Raw genomic sequence first — 17651 nt, forward strand, 5'->3', positions numbered from 1 at the left:
AAGAGAAACCAAGACACTCACTTCCACAACGAGAACTGACTTGGAATCATGATCCCTGCACCGATTTATGCACGGGTCATAGAAAACCTATGAAAAAGGCCTGTATTAATAATTATGATCTTACGTAAGGACAATTCCTCAATATCTTGTTCATTCGCAACAAAATATTTTCTTTGTACATCAGTTTTTTTTTTTTTAAAAAAACATGTTTTTTCTAAAGAGAGAGAAAGAGAGAAACTATTTCAAGTAATCCAAATTATATATTAACCGAACTTTCTTCCAAAATGTGGTCAGACCTATCGAACCATGGGTTCGATCTGAATATTAAAACATTACATACATACACATGTACATACAAATATATAGATTTATTGACTAGTAGTATCCTCTTAGTGATGTCTTTAAATATTAAGCATATAGTTAAAGGCATGGGTAGTAAAGATGTTTCTAGAAAGGGGAGAAGGGAATCTCTGGTGTGGCAAGGGACAAGGGGACAGATAGGAGTGGAATGTACATTGTTTAGGGAACATGATAAGAAAAATGGCTTAACTATATTCTAATAAGTTTGAGGATCCTAGATCAATTTTTGTCCTAAACCCTAATTATTTAAATAATTAATAATGACTCATGACGTAAATGAAGATCCCGATGCATATAGATACAAATGGTCTAATGAAATGATTGGTAAAATATTGCCTACTCGGCCACATTTTGTTTTTTTTTTGTGTGGGCCCAACATTCGATCGAATGGTAGAAAAGTTGGTGTTGATATGGTGGCAATGGTGTTGATTATTTAATAACATTTGACATAATTAGCTTCCATGGTATGATGATGATGTCGGTGATGGTCACGATGTGGCGATCGTGCGGTGATCCACCTGCAACCTAGTGGGAAGGCACCCACTTGCCACGATATGATTGGTTGTTTCTGTAGCTCCATAGCAAATCGAAGAGCTGTTATGGTTAATGGTTGGCTGAGCACCTAATTGGCCTAATCTTCCTCTCTTTATCTTTTATCTTCTTTTCCCCTCTTTTTTATTATGGCCGGTCTAACACCACAATGAGAGGACCAGCTTTCTAGTCTTTAATTTTTATTTCTTAATTAGATTGTCTTGAGTGCAATATCTAGGTCAAATTATGAGAATCTTTAGTAAAATAACAAGACAAATTTGACCCAAATTACTCAAAAACCATTTGTGCTTGTTTGACAGTTCACATCCTTATGCATAGCTACTACCTGAAGCCTTTAAGCCCTAAAGGCCACTCTTGTTGGTCCAAAGCCGAACAACCCGACCCGACCCGACGTGCTTGACTGACCTGCATGCAATGACTAATCTGATAAATTTAAATGAGAATTTATACAACACCACTAATCAATTATAAATAGTTAATAATATCATATACTTTCAAATTTTAGAAATACAACGAAAAATCCGCACCGCAATGTGACGCCAATAGCAAGCTCGAGGGCCCCTACCCCCCCCCCCCCCCCCCCCCCCCCCCCCCCCCCCCCCCACAGTACTCTCTTCCAAGCTGACACACTTTGGCCCTGCCGAAAAGTTTAGCAGACCAATCTATAAGTGAATTCCCGTATATTAAAGTTCAAAAAGGACTAAATCTATCTATTGTTACTTCATTTTCGTACTTTGTGGTGCCTGTATGAATATGCAATACCAGAGTGAATCATTCTCAACATTCAATCAATTTTAACATAAACTATTTGTCAGCATAGTCCCATATTGCCTGAGTACTCTTGGCATGTGCCATCTATAAAGTGGGGGCAACACTCCCTTACAAGCCAGTTTTCAATGATTTGTTAGATCCATGGACTTTATCATGGAATCAGAGCGGGTGAATCTCAAGGATGGGTCGGGTTAGTATCTCTAGCTTTGCATGGAGGGGGAGAGCCGAGTGTCTCAAGCCCTGGCGTTGATGGGGAGCTTTAGCATAGTCCCACATCACCTGGGTACTCTTGGGATGTCCAATGTATAAAGTGGGGCCAACCCTTCCCTTGCAAGTCAGTTTTCATTGATGAATTAGGTCCATGGACTTTATCACTAAACAAAAAATAATAATTTACATGTACAGTCCAGATTTTTCAACTTCAAGTCAGCTTTTATGAGACTTAAGGATATAAATACAAACAGAGAATAAAAGTAGAGACTAGCTTTACTTTTTTGGGTGTTGCCAAAATAGACACAAATATAAAACATAATGCTTTTTTCCAATTGCTTACATGTGCCATGACATGTGTGTATGTGTGTGTGTGAACTCGTAAGAAGAATGGTAAATGGTGCAATGATGTCGATAATAGTAATTTTCGGGTTGTTGGGAACCAAGGCTCCAAACAAATATAAGAAATAGAATAGATTAGCCTTTTAGTGTTTCCTAATGTCAAGCTTGCCATCTCCATGTCCACTTATCTCCCTCATCAAAGTCCCCACACTGAACCCAGGCCCGGCCCCTACACACCACCACCTCTAAGATTCGGCTAAAATCGTAGTGTTGCATCCTCCCCTTGGCCCCCCACCTACCCACCAACATACCCATTTGAAGATCATGTGATGCGGGACCGTTTGATCCGGTCCCCTTATGGGCACTCACCTCTTCTCCCATGCAATCCGTGGGGGGCCGACGCAGTGATCTCTCCCCGTCATATTGAAAATACTTGTTTATGATATACACTTTCAAACTTAAATAAAAAATAAAAAATAAAAATACTAGGTGTTCAGAAAGTGCTCTTGGGGTCTAGAAGAATTTCCAGAAGCTGTGACGCATGAAAGCAATTAAAAAGTAGTTTCTAACTGTGTGGAATGAAAACAAGATGAGACACGCAAAAATAATCCTAAAAACAGTTCTGGGCATTGTCAATATTAACTCAAATGGAGACATTTTCATCCCAAAATCCCATAATTTTTGTCCCTTCAGACTTCCCGCAAAAACTAAAAGCCCAAAGCAAGTCTAGGGCAGCTTCAACTTCTGAACACTTCTTGGCTTTTGGATTTTACGAAAATCCAGAAACTGAGTGCCCACCAAACATGCCCTTGACTCTGGAAAGTGCTTTTGATGTGAGCGGAAAGCCAAATACGGTGCAACACACAAACAAACCCACTTGAAAATAAATAAATAAGACAAGCAGAATACGGAAAATTATTTTATTTTTTGTAAATGATTTATGTTGACATACCTGTCATTCTTCAGAAGGATTCTAAAATATCGATCATCGGGTCAAAGAAATTCTGCCCAATCCAATCTTGGCAAGTGGCATGGAAAAATATATGGGACACGTTTCTTTGCTAAAAAAGGTGGACGTGTGGTTGCAACTGAAGAAAAGTGATCTGAGGATAAATATAAATTTATTTTCTTTCTTTTTGAAAGATTTTCTCTTCAACTTGAGTGAGGAATGTAAGGTTCCATAAACAAAGGAACCCCAAAAAGGAAGAGCTAAAAGAAATCTAACAACACTTCCCACCCAAGTAGACGGTCTTCATACGGAGTCTCACCACTGAGAATAAGTTGACTCTGCCACCCAAACCTCTCCTTTAAATTCCCTTCTCTCCCTCTCATTTCCTTGGACTTTCTACACCTCTCCTTTTGCTCTGCTTCACCAAAGAAACAACAAAAAGAAAAGAGTTTAAGAGACCTCTCCCTCTTTACTTGTCCCACCTCTTCAGAAGGAAAAAAAAAATGGGATCACAGCCCATTAGTTTCCTCAGAAAAAGCAACCACAGATTCCTAAGATGCTTAATTTTCTTGTTTTTGAGCTGTATTACTGCTAGAATCAACCTATGTTCCAATCTCCCCTTCACATACCCAAGTGTGTCGAACTTGAGTCCTTCTGACTTACTTTCCTCTTTAAAAACACTGAACCTTGACGGTCATTTTAGCTTTGACGATGTTCATCATGTAGCCAAAGACTTCGGAAACCGATATCGGTTACACCCGTTGACTATTCTACGGCCAAAATCAGTTTCCGATATTGCCACCACTGTAAAACATATTTTCCAAATGCATCCGAATTCAAAGCTCAAAGTTGCTGCTAGAGGCCATGGTCACTCACTCCAAGGCCAAGCACAAGCACATAAAGGAGTGGTTGTTGACATGGAATCACTCCGAGGACAAGAAATGCAGATCAACACAAAGAAGCTCCCTTATATAGATGTATCCGCCGGCGAATTATGGATAAATATCTTGCATGAGTGCTTGAAATATGGGCTCGCACCAAAATCTTGGACAGATTACCTCCATCTTACGGTTGGTGGCACCTTGTCCAATGCTGGAATCAGTGGGCAGGCATTTCGGCAAGGCCCACAAATTAGTAATGTCTACCAGTTGGAGGTTGTTACAGGTGAGTTTAAAATTACAACTAAGATTCCTATAATCAAGATTTAAAATTCTGTACTGTTTCGGCCTGAGACCCAAACAAAACATTGAATGTTTCAGGAATATTCCAGAATGTCTCAGTCGAGATAGTCTCGGTTTTTCTTATAGTCAATATTTTGACTGGGCAACTGAAATTGTGAGTGCAGGAAAAGGAGAAGTGATTAAGTGTTCAGAGAAGCAGAATACTGACCTGTTTTACAGTGTTCTTGGAGGATTGGGTCAGTTTGGGATCATCACCCGAGCCAGAATTGCTCTTGAACCAGCACCCAAAATGGTATAAATGAATCTTCTTCAGTTCTTCCTCCCAAAAATGAGTTTAAATATGATGACAAGTACCTGTGTTCGTAAATATAACCGTCACTTTCTACAGGTGAAATGGATTAGAGTTCTGTACTCAGATTTCTCCATATTTACTAAAGACCAGGAACATTTAATATCTTCGGGGAATACATTCGATTATATTGAAGGCTTTGTAATAATAAACCGAACGGGTCTACTTAATAACTGGAGATCTTCATTCAATCCTCAAGACCCAGTTCAAGCAAGCCAATTCAACTCAGATGGAAGAACTCTCTTCTGTCTAGAAATGACCAAGAACTTCAACCCAGACGAATCCGAAATCAAAAACCAGGTGAGACAATAAATCCCTCCAGAAACCCAGGCACAATGTTTACTTCAAGTCTGAATGTCTGATCCTTAATTCACTTTCTTCCTTTGTTTGCTTGTAGGAAGTGGAGAGCCTCTTGTCACAGTTGAGCTATATTCAATCTACACTTTTTGTATCGGAAGTCTCATACTTGGAATTCCTGAATAGGGTACATATATCTGAGATAAAGCTCCGGTCCAAAGGCCTATGGGACGTTCCACACCCATGGCTCAATCTTCTCGTTCCGAGAACCAAAATTGGAGACTTTGCCGAAGAGGTCTTTGGCAAGATTCTTACAGATACAAGCAATGGTCCCGTCCTCATCTACCCAGTAAACAGATCCAAGTACAAATTTGATAACTCGAATAATCTCTCAATGAAGATTCTCAAATTTTTTATGTTTTAACCTCCTCTTTTTTCTTCGACTTTTCAGGTGGGACAACAGAACTTCTGCAGTTACTCCAGATGAAAATATTTTCTACTTAGTGGCATTTCTTTCCTCAGCGATGCCGTCTTCCACGGGAACTGATGGCTTAGAACATATTTTAACTCAGAACAAAAGAATTCTAGATTTCTGTGAAACAAATCGTATTGGGATGAAGCAATACCTGCCACATTACACCACCATGGAAGAGTGGAAAGCCCATTTCGGCCCTCGATGGGAAACCTTCATAAAGAGGAAATCTGCTTACGACCCTTTTGCGATCCTTGCTCCTGGTCAGAGAATTTTCCAAAAAGCCCCTTCTCATGACAATGGTCTCTCTCACATATAAAAACTATTATACAAAGGAGCCATACAGCTTATGGAGGAAGCCAAGATGTCAAATTCTAGGAAAATTTTATAATTATATTCAAAATACCTTCTTGGGTCTCCATGACAATCATGAGAGGCTGTGAAGCTGCTTGAAACTTATCTTCTTGTTGGCCGATAAGAACGAAGCTTATCAATTATGAAATGCCAAATACTGTAAATACATTGTAATTATATCCAATACTTACTCAGCTCCATGGCAATCTTAAGCACAAGCAGGATAATGCTTGACACTTCATTGACAGGCTGGAATAAGTCCTTCAAATATGAAATTAGTGAGGTTTTTAGTGAAGTTTTGAGGTATCCCTCTGGGCTTTGGTGAAAATTAGAGTTAACCCCAAGTAGCAAAGAGATGGCATATGCCCCTTGCCCAGTCTTCTGAGAGAGACTAACAAAAAATGACTGAAATGCCATCGTCTTCAACTTATTGCCAAAAACTCTTGATTTTTTCCCCTCAAAAAAAGATTGTCTTCAACCTCAAGGTAATGTTTTTTAGCCTACTCATCCTCTTCAATGTCATGCTAAAAAACCCCATTGTCAACAACCTCACCAGAAAAAGGTTGAAGGATAGAATCTTGATGTTGACGCGGAGGATAAAAAAATTTACTCTAGATAAAAATAAAAAAAGTTGAAGATAATGGGTTTTATATATATAATATCAAGGGTTTTGAGCATGAGGTTGAAGACAAGGGCATATCAGTCTTTTTTTCTCTCATGGAACACCAAGTCAACCGTACTCCCTTGACAACAGGAAAACCAAGTTAAGGGGGCATGCCATTAGTTTGAAAACAACAGGGGGACTATCTTTAATTTTACCAAAATTCAAAGGAGTAACCTCAAAATTACTCGGAATTTAATATTGAAGGGAGTCAAAAAGCATCAACCCAGGGTGGCTGTTTATGAGCAAATGGTATAAAGAAGCCAGAATTAGTTTTTAGCTAACAGTTATAAAGCATGATGTACCATTTCCAGCATAAAAAACACAAAATAATCCTAATAAAGGTGTACTAACTCAAGTTAAACACCAATTGTACAAGCATACCTTGCAGATAAAGCCATAAAAGAAACATTTACCAAAGCGAAATTCAAAGGGCAAACATATCTGGGAGTGATTTGATTGTTTGGTCTACAACAGTAACAACAGATAGAACCTTGGACAAAGTAAGCACAAATCAACGTTCATTTGACTCCAGAGCTTCTGTCCAACCGAGACCTGGCCTGCATACTTGCCCTTGAGGTTCTTCGTAATCTCGGGCATCACGAAGAGAAGCCTCAAAGTCAGTTAAATCGATTGCAACAGGAAGGAAATTGTTTATATCATCTCTAGCTCCAAACCCACCAGCTCGCAAAACATCGTCAGATGTTATGGAGGCCTCCATGTTCACGTCTCCGCATGTATGCGTATCTCCATGAACAGCAGCTTTTGTCGTATTTTCTTCACCTTTGGTGCCCATTTTGTTATCTTCGGATTTTTCCAAGGTGTCTGGATTCTTTTCCAGGACATCTTTCACATCCTCCTCTGAACTATCAGATTCCATTATTCCACTCATGTTGCATTCATTCTTATCTGATGCATTACAGACCAAATATTCTCAATTTGAAGCAGAAATCCCAGGATGAGCATATTGAGATTTGAACAGAAATTTTGCACACAAAAAAGTATTGGATTGAGGAATCATTCTTACGTAACAGTATGAATAAAAGCAGAAAAACAAGAGTTTGTGTGAATCAAATCAAACTAATATTTTTTATAGGTAAAGATTTTGTCCAAAAGTAGGAAAAAAAAATCCTACAACATCCCATATTTCACAATCATTCAAGTTTCTTCTAAAACCAAAGTCCCAAGAGATGTTCTCGTCTTTATGATCATGAAGTCTTGAGCAAAATAATTTTGCATGTAAAGGAATATATAGTTGGAAAGTGCCCTTTAAGAGATTTTCCACACCACAGATCCTCCCAAAAGCAAATCTTATCACCAATGGCCACACTGAATCCCACACATTTATCTAAGTATGGATTAACATTCACAATAACTTTACATCAACTACACCCATATGAGTCCCTAACCTCCCCATATCCCAACCTAAATTTCTACTCCATATGTGACTAAAATAAGTTATTCAAAGATCGTGTATCTTGCTTCAATATACAGAACCACTTCCCCATTTGGGCTGAATTAATTTGTTCTACTTTTCTAATTCCTAGACCTCCATCAGTCTTTTGGAGTATTAATTCCAATCCACCAAACGGTAATTAGGATCCCCTTCTGAATTATTTTACAAGAAATTTTTTATCAGTGCTCCAACTTCTTAGCGACACTCACAAGATTAATGAGGAGAAGTGTAATAAACAAGAAACTTGAATGAGTACTTTTTTATCAAACCATCTTACCCACTTTGTAGAGATACCAAGACTTTTAAGAAGCCAAGCTTCTTCCAAAATCCTCAATGACCATGGGTTTTGGTGTTTTGTTTTTTTTTTTTTTTTTTTCTTTTGGGTGGGGGGGGAGAGAGGGGAGGGGGTGGAGGAAATGACCCTATTTCTATTTTGCAGCCAAGGGTATCAGCTAGCACACCATGAAAAATCTGTCTCCTAACGAATGCCCGTTGCTCTAATAGGATTACCATAGGAAGTATTGCATGAATTTTCAAAGCCAAGAATTTAGCAATGATCTTATAATCACTACCAACTGGGTTTATGGGTTTATCAAGCCTTAAGGCATGCACTAAGCATCCGATAATTGTTTGTAAATTCAAGTTTTTTTTTTTTTTTTTTTTGGATAAATTAAATTCAAGTTGTCATATGCTACTCAGTATTCTAAATAAAATTGATAGAATTATATTACAGTTTAAAGGGGTACAAGTCAATCTATAAGTAAAACATATTATATAAAATGTGATTATGTTAAAAAGGTAAACAATCTCATTTTCTTATAGTTATCTCAACACCTAAGAGAGGATTGACTCCCAAGTCCATTACATCAAAGTTCAGATACAAGAACTTTTGGTTTCACCAGTACATTCTAAGTTGGTTCTAACTTCCAATAGACACCACGTGTGAGAGAGAGTTCTAAATCCAAAACAAAGAAAAGTCTTTAAATACAAGATTCATTTCCATATGTTTGAAACCCACACCATGGGAAAAGCTAATTTTGGAGAAGCAACTTTGATCAACACTTTTATCAGTGTTAGATTGGCATACCAGACATTGGTTGCTTATAAAGACGTGAGGAAAACAGCAGAAGTAAGGGGCATGATTACTTGAAAGTATCATTCATGGCCATGTCATTGGAAACACCTTGTTCCATCAGCTTCCAAGATACTAAACTTGACTGAGATTTTAAAACTTAGGATAAGGACATAAGTTGCCTAATCAACATATGACAAACAAGTGGTCAATGGCTCAACTTTAAGTTGTTCTAAGGCAATTGAAGTCCTGTCTAACCTTTTACAGATTCAGTCCTCGTATCTCCGAACCATATATATATACTTGTACCTCGTTCTTTGTTTTCTTAGGTTTTAATAAACAATAAATTATATATATATATATATATATATATATATATATATACATATATTTATTCTTGTATCAATTGATCCACTCGTACAATTGTAGGTTTTATAAATCTCATAGGGAAGGGAAACAAGATTAAAAAAAAAATCCATGTGATTATTCTACATGGTACATGGAGATACCATACTTATTTTCATTAAAAAAAAAACTTTGAAAGGGATTCGTATGTAAAGCTTGGGCTTTATTCAAGTACCATGTAAATTTTCCATTGTATCACGTTCCATACATGGATCAAAGTTAAGTCTACAGAGAAAACACAGCCTTTAGTTATTATTATCCTCTGGAACCAAGCAACTCCAGCACCTGGACAAAAACAAGCCTAAAAACCAAATAGTTGCATCAGGATTTCTGAGTACATGACTGAGAAACAATACGTTGTAATCACATGGTGCAAAATCCAATTTACAATAAATTTAACTTCAACATGCAGCGATTCCCATATAATTTTCAACATGAAGTTGCTTATAAAATTAATAGGAAAAAAAGGTATGAAACAATAATTGGTCAAAACTCAAGACAGAAACAGATTGCGATAAGAAAACCATAGGCAGGACACCAATGAATATGCTTTCCTCAAGCTCATGAAGGAGGTCAATTAAAATATATATATATATATGTATATAGTTGATATGAAATCTGGTGTATATCTAAAAATTTATCGATGTATGGATTGGATCCAGAAGAAAGAACTAGACATAAAAAGTGAATTCTGGTCCTAATTTCAGATCCCCTTAGTTTGCACCCAAGCACCAAAACCCAGTTTTGATATCATAATTCGACCTCCGGGTGGTCATTCCAAACCATTTTAACTTTTCAGATAGTCGACAAGAAAGTGTAAGTAGACTTTCCCCCTATATAAATATATGAAAAAAAATTAAAAAACATAAACTTTTGAAACCAAAGACTAATTCTACATACTTTTGCTGATTTTATCAATGACAATCTGAACTCAATCAAAATTTTGGGTAGCAATTATACAAGTTTTTAGTATGATATTCTTTAACTCTGTATGGTTGAGGACCTCCTTAAATGGAATCTGTCCATCCACAATTTCATGATCCAGGGATGATCTTTTTGAGAATGTGCCACCGTTCCAACATATGATACTCGCAATCCACTGAAGTCCATAAATTAAATCATCACTACCAAGGTGTGATTTGAAACCGGAACAACCTGTATATATAATCTGCTTAATTCCCTACTTGTTGACTATAGTGTTGGAGTGCCTTTTGCACAAACATTGCACCTAATTAACAAGTACGACATTTCAGATCAAGATAATCCAAGTGTGACAGAAATGAAGATCACTGATTGGCTCGCCAGCACAGTTGTCGTGCTGAAGAAGAATGAGAAGGTGTGAGAGACTTGCATTGACTTCACCAAAAAGAAAGGAAAAAAATATATCCAAAAGACAGATTTCCCTTCATCAGAGATTGACCAATTAGCTGAAGAAATAACCGATCATGATCTCTCGTTATTTATGGATGGATAACCATGACTACTACTATCGAAAGATAAGGGGAGGAATGCCTCCATTACTTACAAAAGGTAATAAATAATATTTTGATTAGTATAATTTTATTGAAGAAAGAGGATATAGAGAAGACCTACCTAATTAGAAAAAAGGAGCTGAATCTAGCCCAAGACTGAACACATAAAATCCCATTTAAAAATAAAGTCCTCAAAAAATAAACGTTTAAACTCATCGAATAACTTACACCAAAAGAATAATACTAATATGCTAATGATTGATTCTTAAAGTGACTATTCTTCCCTTCAAAGGTTCATTTGTTCCTTCCATTCCAGGTCCCCCAACAAACTATAAAAGGTATTGAGACCCACAAGACTTGACACTCTATATGAAAAGGCATTGATCTGCAAGTTTTGGAATAGTGACAAGACAAACTTAAGAAAACCCAGTGCATATGAAACAAGTATAGGAAGTGTGACCAAATCTCCCTATTGAATGGGCAATGTATTAACAAATGATCTACTGTATCACCATGCTCTTTGCCAAGAATACAATAAATAGGCATAGCAAATCCCCGGTTAATTAAGTCATCAGAAGTAAAGATTTTATTTTTTATTTTTTATTTTTTTTATTAAAAAAAAAAGATACCTTGGAACTTTGTGGCCTCAAATGGAGGCAACAAAGAAATCAATAGAAGAAGCAAGTACTAAGAATGAGTAAAATGGTTTTACCGAGAAACACCTCTCTAGGCTACACGTTCACTCCCTCCAATCATCTTATTAGGAATGCGAGGTGATTGGTTAATAAGATTGGCTATGCTGAACCCCCCCCCCCCCCACACACACACACACACACACAATCACTAAAAACCCTCTTGAAGCCAAAATCTATAACAACTCACTCCCTTACAAATCCTAAAAGCTTCAACTGGTATATTCTTTTTAGATTAAATACAAATCACAGATAAAAACTATAGGGATAGGGGAGAATCCCTATACCATCCATCCTTTTGGTTTCACACCTATTATAGTGTGCCTCTCATTCATAATTTCTCCAAATTGAACAGATTATACACATGTATCATCCCATAAATTATTTCTTGCAGGTGATACTTAGATTGATGTCACATAATAGTTAACTCTTCTGAGATTCAGCCAGATGGCACACATTGGTGCATCCCATCATTGGTGGTAGTAGCATTCTGAATTATATTCACTTTGCAGCCCACACACGTTAGTAACAAACGTGTTGCTGGATCTTAGGATTTTATACAGTAGTAATTCAAATGATGCACGTGTCACTTCCTTTATTTGCATAGCATATCGAACAGAAAGCTCAACCCAGTTCTTAGGATTAAAATCGTGCGGAATTGAAATCCTTTTAAATCTATGGTTGAGCTTTGATTCCACCAGGCCTGAATTGGAGATAATAAAAAACTCTACCGCAATCATCCTGTTTTCCACATTCATCAATGGTTGGAATGATTGCTTCTCCCTATCTCCGCTACAATTCTTTTAGAAGCACCTTCAAGCACAAAAACAGTCATTCTTATGATCTATGAACAATGTACTTTATCATAGAGCAAGCTACCTTTTTTCTCACTGGTCTTGAATAGGGATTAGGATGAGAATGAAACACCAATATTCTCTATGAGCAAAACCTAAATTTTGACCAAGAGATGATATTCCCAACTCTAGAATATCAGATTGGTCCTTTCTCTAAAAAGAAGGTGCGACCATAATTTCAAAGCCACGCCATCTGATGATTATTGACCATCCAACTTGAGGGTTTTGAGTTAGCCTAGTGTATCTAGATGGCTCGTGAATGAGGTCATCTAGCTATAGGAATTTGACATTTCTTCATGTCTCAAGGACATTTCTCAAAGGTCAGGTGTGGAAAACTTCATATTTGAATTCCCCGTCACTTACTAGTTTGCAAATGACCTCCATGATTAAGATACACTCGGTCATCAGATATTTGTCAATACACCATCCATCGGTAAGTAGTTGGGCTGACCCACTCACTAGTGAAAGAAGAGAGAGAGGGGACCAATTTCAGGCCCCGGGTCCAGAATGTGGTAAGGTGTTCAAGCCCCATGTTATTTTGATAGGTAACCAAACTCAAATGAGTCGGGAGCTTTAAGTGGTGTTTGTATCCCTAAGAAGATTAAACTAAAGAAAATAGTAGAATAATGGATTCCGACCACAAATAACAAAATTGACTATGAAGTAATTATATTATGGTTTTAAATGGGGATAAAGAATAGAGGTTAGACAGGTTTTTTTCCATTGACAACTTGTTGGTGATATATAGTGTCATAAAATAATATGTAAATTACCACTTAGTTCACTCAATTTATTTCTATTGAACCAGACCAGTCCAACAGGTCCCAACTAGGCAGACCAAATCATTACGTTGATACTACGACAATCAATATGGAATTGAAAACATTGACAATTATGTAAATACCCTTGTGTTAAAGCATACAACTAAAAGAACCATTTACAGGAAGGTTCACATATGACAAAGTGTACAAATAATCCAATGCAAAAAGAATGGAGGGAATGGGAGGGGACACCATGACATATAAATGTTCATTGAAAATGAAACTCCAAACTAAGTAAAGCATTTGATCTACTTTATAAAGAGAAAGGAAAGAAAAAAAAAATGACAATAAATTTCAATACAGACAAACAGGAAAAGAAATGTGTCAATAGATATTTGAATTGGGCGGATTGGACCCTAGTAGACGAAATATTCTAACCAACATGCCACTCCAACTCTGGAATCCCACTTTCAGCCATAAAATAGTTTGACTTCTAGTTTTTTATGGATCCCGCTTCCAACATAGAGCCGCTTCTTGGCATTTCATTTAACTAAGGATTAGATTGTAGGATCGCTTTAAAGATAGGTGGCAAAATCAGTTCCTCGAAGAATATTTCCTCTTTTCTAGCTTGAGGTCAGAGTTTCTGTATGTCATTGCGAGCACAAAAAAAGGAAGAAGTGTATCTCAAATGAATATAGAGTTTGGCTAATACTCGATGCCCTAGACTAAATTGAAGAAACTTTTGATACTTATCTAGAAATGAAAGGTGGAGTTGCAAGGTCAATTCCACATAAAAGCAACAGCATCGAAGCAAAAGAAGTCAAGACTTGCAATCAATGGTCTTACAACAGGGGACTAAGTAACTAGGGAATCCACCAAATTGACAAGATCAATTCCACACAAAATCAACAGATCGATGTAAGAATAGTCAAGCTTGCAACAATGATCTTCCAACAAGAGAGTAATATTAAATAGAGTGACAAAGGGATACGCCTGATGCAGATGAAAGAGATATTAAAATCAACATTAGTCGCATATAAGCAGCAAGCAAGGGACACAACTTCAACTCGAGTAGCTAATGCCTATGACCCAAGAGCCAAAAGTCAAAAATTACACTTTATTAGCTAGAGATGAAAGGTTCCCAAAAAGAAATACACGACAGATGAAAAATTAGAATGCATGAACTCTCCAAATATAAAATAGAAAATCACGAGTCTAGTAGCACAATGGCATTCTAGGATTGTGCATCCTTGACACGTTCACTAAAACGCCATAACTAAGTACATCTTCAACTAGTGACTACTCATACTTAAGCCAAAACCAATTCCAAAACAGGATTATTTACTGAAGAAACTCCCCAACTAACATAGCAAAATACATGATATAGATGCTTGTACTTCTAAATCCCCAACTTTTTGTCCTTAAACATGCAATTCAGGCAACCTGCAATGTTGAAGAACACTTGACCCAACGACATTTGAACTGCTCCAACAACAGATTAGGTCATACCCATCACACTAAATGAAAGAAAATGAGGCAGGTATTCAAAACGACGAAGTTCTCCATGTATGAAACCCACAATTGAATAGTATAACTTTCCACTTCTAACAAGAAGTTCAGCAATGCCCACCTTTTAAAATTGCAGAATGTACGTGTATGTATATAAATATAGAGTCCACATTACTGGACCTCTAGAAAATTGACATCTTCAATCACACGTGCTCATAGAGCCTACATGGAGATGAGTCATAGGATGATTTTTCTCCTTTTGAAACTCCCAACCCTACGAAATATGGCATTCAAAATAACAGTGAACGCAAATGGTAGAAAATTGTTTATCCTGAAAACCACTTTTTATGAAAATACAAATGCCATCCTCGCTAAAATCGGCATTTGACTAATATCCATGTTGGACTTTTGAGCGTGTGATTTTAGATGTCAACTTTCCAGAAGTCTATTGATACCAATGTGTGTGTGCACGTATAATATTATTGTAGACATGCATATGTGAGGGTCCTCGCAAAAATCATCCTAACATAGAATTTGTACACAAATAGACTTAAAAGTTAATAGTAAAAAAGAGCTGTCCAGATTATTTTTTTCCTTGCAACATAGATGGTAAGTGTTTCAAGGCATGTCACCTAAAAATATCCCAACCTCTGGCATGCAACCCCACCACGTAAATGATATTAAATCTTGCAATTATAAAACCTGTTATAATCCATAAGATAAGACCTTAACTTTACACGTCATTATGCATAATGGCTTTTTTTTTTTAATGTTGGTTAGATTGGAATCAAATGGTATCAGAGTCAACAAATTGTCTCGAATTCAAATCTTGCTCGACCTAGGAAAGGGCTAACAGAGGGCCCGATAAGAATGGTACCAGAGTGAAAGCCACCACAAAGGGGGCCAGCATGAACATCAAAAGAAATGACAAGAGAGAGAAAGGGCTACCTAGTGCCCCAAAAAGTAGGGTACCAGAGTGAAACCCACCACATAATGGGCGGCCATGGGCACCAATTACATAGAATGGTGGTGTATAATGACCCTAAGAAATAAGTGTTTACTTTCCACACCATTATCATCAAATTTCTTCTGGTGTATTGCATTGGTTAAGCCCATATCAAAACCCTACTCACTCATCCTTAAATATGTAGAATCCATACATCCAAGAACACTAAGAAAATCCAATATGTCGTGTTTAAACTGTTGTTACCAACAAATTAACTAATACCAATCACTTCAAATTGAAGAAAAACAAAGAAACTATCACAAACAAAACTTTTATGTTCATCAGTCAAATAGTTGCACAAAACTAAATGCAAATTGCAAAACCACGGGAAATGGTTATAAAGGCAAACCCATTAATGTAAGAACATGTACTTTCAGCCCCCACCCCAAAAAACAAAAAAAACACTAACAAGAAAGAGTAGTACCTGAGAGACTAATGACTAGTGACGACTCGGAGGGTTTCAGCTTTGCCACCCTTTTAAAGGTTTCTCTATTGGGAGAAAGATATGCTCACGCGTGTACTAGCTGTGCTTGGACACGTGTGGGTTAGAGGGTAACCCGCGTGTTTGCAACGCAGGAGACAACTTAATAACGTGATCAGGTGTCCCACTGGGTTTTTTCTCTGCACCTATGAGATTTTCTTTATTTAACGTGGCAGACCTGTTTTTCAACCCAATCCACATAAAATCGGCTATAAACGTTCATGGTCAAATTGAATCCTCTTGAGTCGCTTTTGTCCTCCAAATACACTTTAGGGGTGAAATTAACTTAGCTTGCAATTCCCACCTACATTCATAAGTTATCTAGATCAATTTTTCGTTTTTAGCATTTTTGAGAATTTGACTGAATTTAAAATCATAGATATTGGATTATTGAAGTCTAATTTCATGATGAAGGATATTATTACAAGAACGTGAGAAAAAGGCCTTTGTATCCATGGGTTTAAAACTTGTTCGAGATCAAGACGTATCACCCGAGTTAATTATATATCAGAGTTGAACGAGACCAACTCACAAGTCACTTTTTTGACCGAGATTTAATACCTTACGTTTAATTTTTTGAACGAGACATCTCAAGTGAATCAAAAAACTCGTCCGAGACGACTCGATATGGAGACTAGACAAGACAAGACGCGAAACTGAGTTTTAAAACCATGTTTATATCAGGTGCTTGAGATTGAACTTGAGTCATATCATGATGAATATTTAATTAAACTACTTAGTGTCCTTAAATTGATCCCTAAGTTTGCTACCCATAACCATATTGGAAAATGATTAAGTTTATGATGATAAACCCAAAATCCACTAATCAATACCATATATATTCAATGGTTGTTGAATAACCGGTACACATTGACACCCTTTGCCGTTAGTAAATAGTCTATTACTCTGTAATTTGAATATAATCCCAAACATGATCACAATTTAGAGACTCTCATCATGAATTTTAAATAATTTCATCCACACCCAAAATTTTCATATTCTTCCTCTAAGTGAACCCCATAAATATCTTTCTTTAAAAGCACAAATATTTCTTCATCCAATCTTCTCTTTTTTTCCCTTCCTCAAAATACACAAATAAGTGAGATGCAGCTTCTTGAAAGAGAAAAAAAACACTATCGCAATCAAGTTAGAGCATCTCTAACCATGCCTCAAATTTGATAATAAACTTCATTTGATATGAACCTCTCCAATGGAAAACATCAAATTTTACAAAAATCTTTCTTAAAGATTCTCATCGTATCCCAAAAATACATTTCTTTTTTTTTCATCTAAATTTGTTTCTCCCACTTATCTTTTCTTTACTTTCCCTCCAAAATCTATTTTCCTCTCAATTCTCTCTTCGCTCTAAAATATTTCTTCCACTTCAACATTTTTACTCATTCAAAAATAGAACATTCCATTCATTAATTAAACAACTATTACAA

At 36.8% G+C, this 17651-nt stretch overlaps 2 protein-coding genes across 5 annotated transcripts; one reads left to right on the forward strand and one right to left on the reverse strand.

The window, feature by feature from the left end:
• Positions 1-1074: 1074 nt before the first annotated feature.
• On the reverse strand, positions 1075-16360 carry LOC147396922 (uncharacterized). 4 transcript variants are annotated; one of them, XR_015181093.1, is made up of 4 exons: positions 9607-11487; positions 4574-7407; positions 3188-4276; positions 1075-1317 (listed from the first exon to the last, which is right to left on the reverse strand). XR_015181093.1 is itself a non-coding variant. In XM_086452240.1 (3 exons), exons 2-3 carry the CDS (start codon positions 9635-9637, stop codon positions 7013-7015), a joined length of 426 nt encoding a protein of 141 aa, XP_086308366.1. In that variant the 5' UTR covers positions 9638-9732; positions 16150-16360; the 3' UTR covers positions 6780-7012. The 4 variants fall into 4 exon arrangements, 3 of the variants coding, with proteins under 3 accessions (XP_086308366.1, XP_086308368.1, XP_086308367.1); XM_086452240.1 differs by lacking the exons at positions 1075-1317; positions 3188-4276 and adding an exon at positions 16150-16360 and having other exon boundaries at positions 6780-7407; positions 9607-9732; XM_086452242.1 differs by lacking the exons at positions 1075-1317; positions 3188-4276 and having other exon boundaries at positions 6780-7080; positions 7180-7407; positions 9607-11675.
• Positions 3688-6132, forward strand: LOC147396923 (cytokinin dehydrogenase 6-like). The gene is made up of 5 exons (XM_086452239.1): positions 3688-4348; positions 4530-4657; positions 4754-5014; positions 5112-5374; positions 5463-6132. The coding sequence occupies exons 1-5, from the start codon at positions 3688-3690 to the stop codon at positions 5800-5802; spliced, it is 1653 nt and encodes a 550-aa protein (XP_086308365.1). The 3' UTR covers positions 5803-6132.
• Positions 16361-17651: the final 1291 nt, after the last annotated feature.

This window comes from Akebia trifoliata, chromosome 8 (assembly GCF_017979445.1).
Source record: "Akebia trifoliata isolate Shusen 1 chromosome 8, ASM1797944v1, whole genome shotgun sequence".
Lineage (NCBI taxonomy): Eukaryota > Viridiplantae > Streptophyta > Magnoliopsida > Ranunculales > Lardizabalaceae > Akebia > Akebia trifoliata.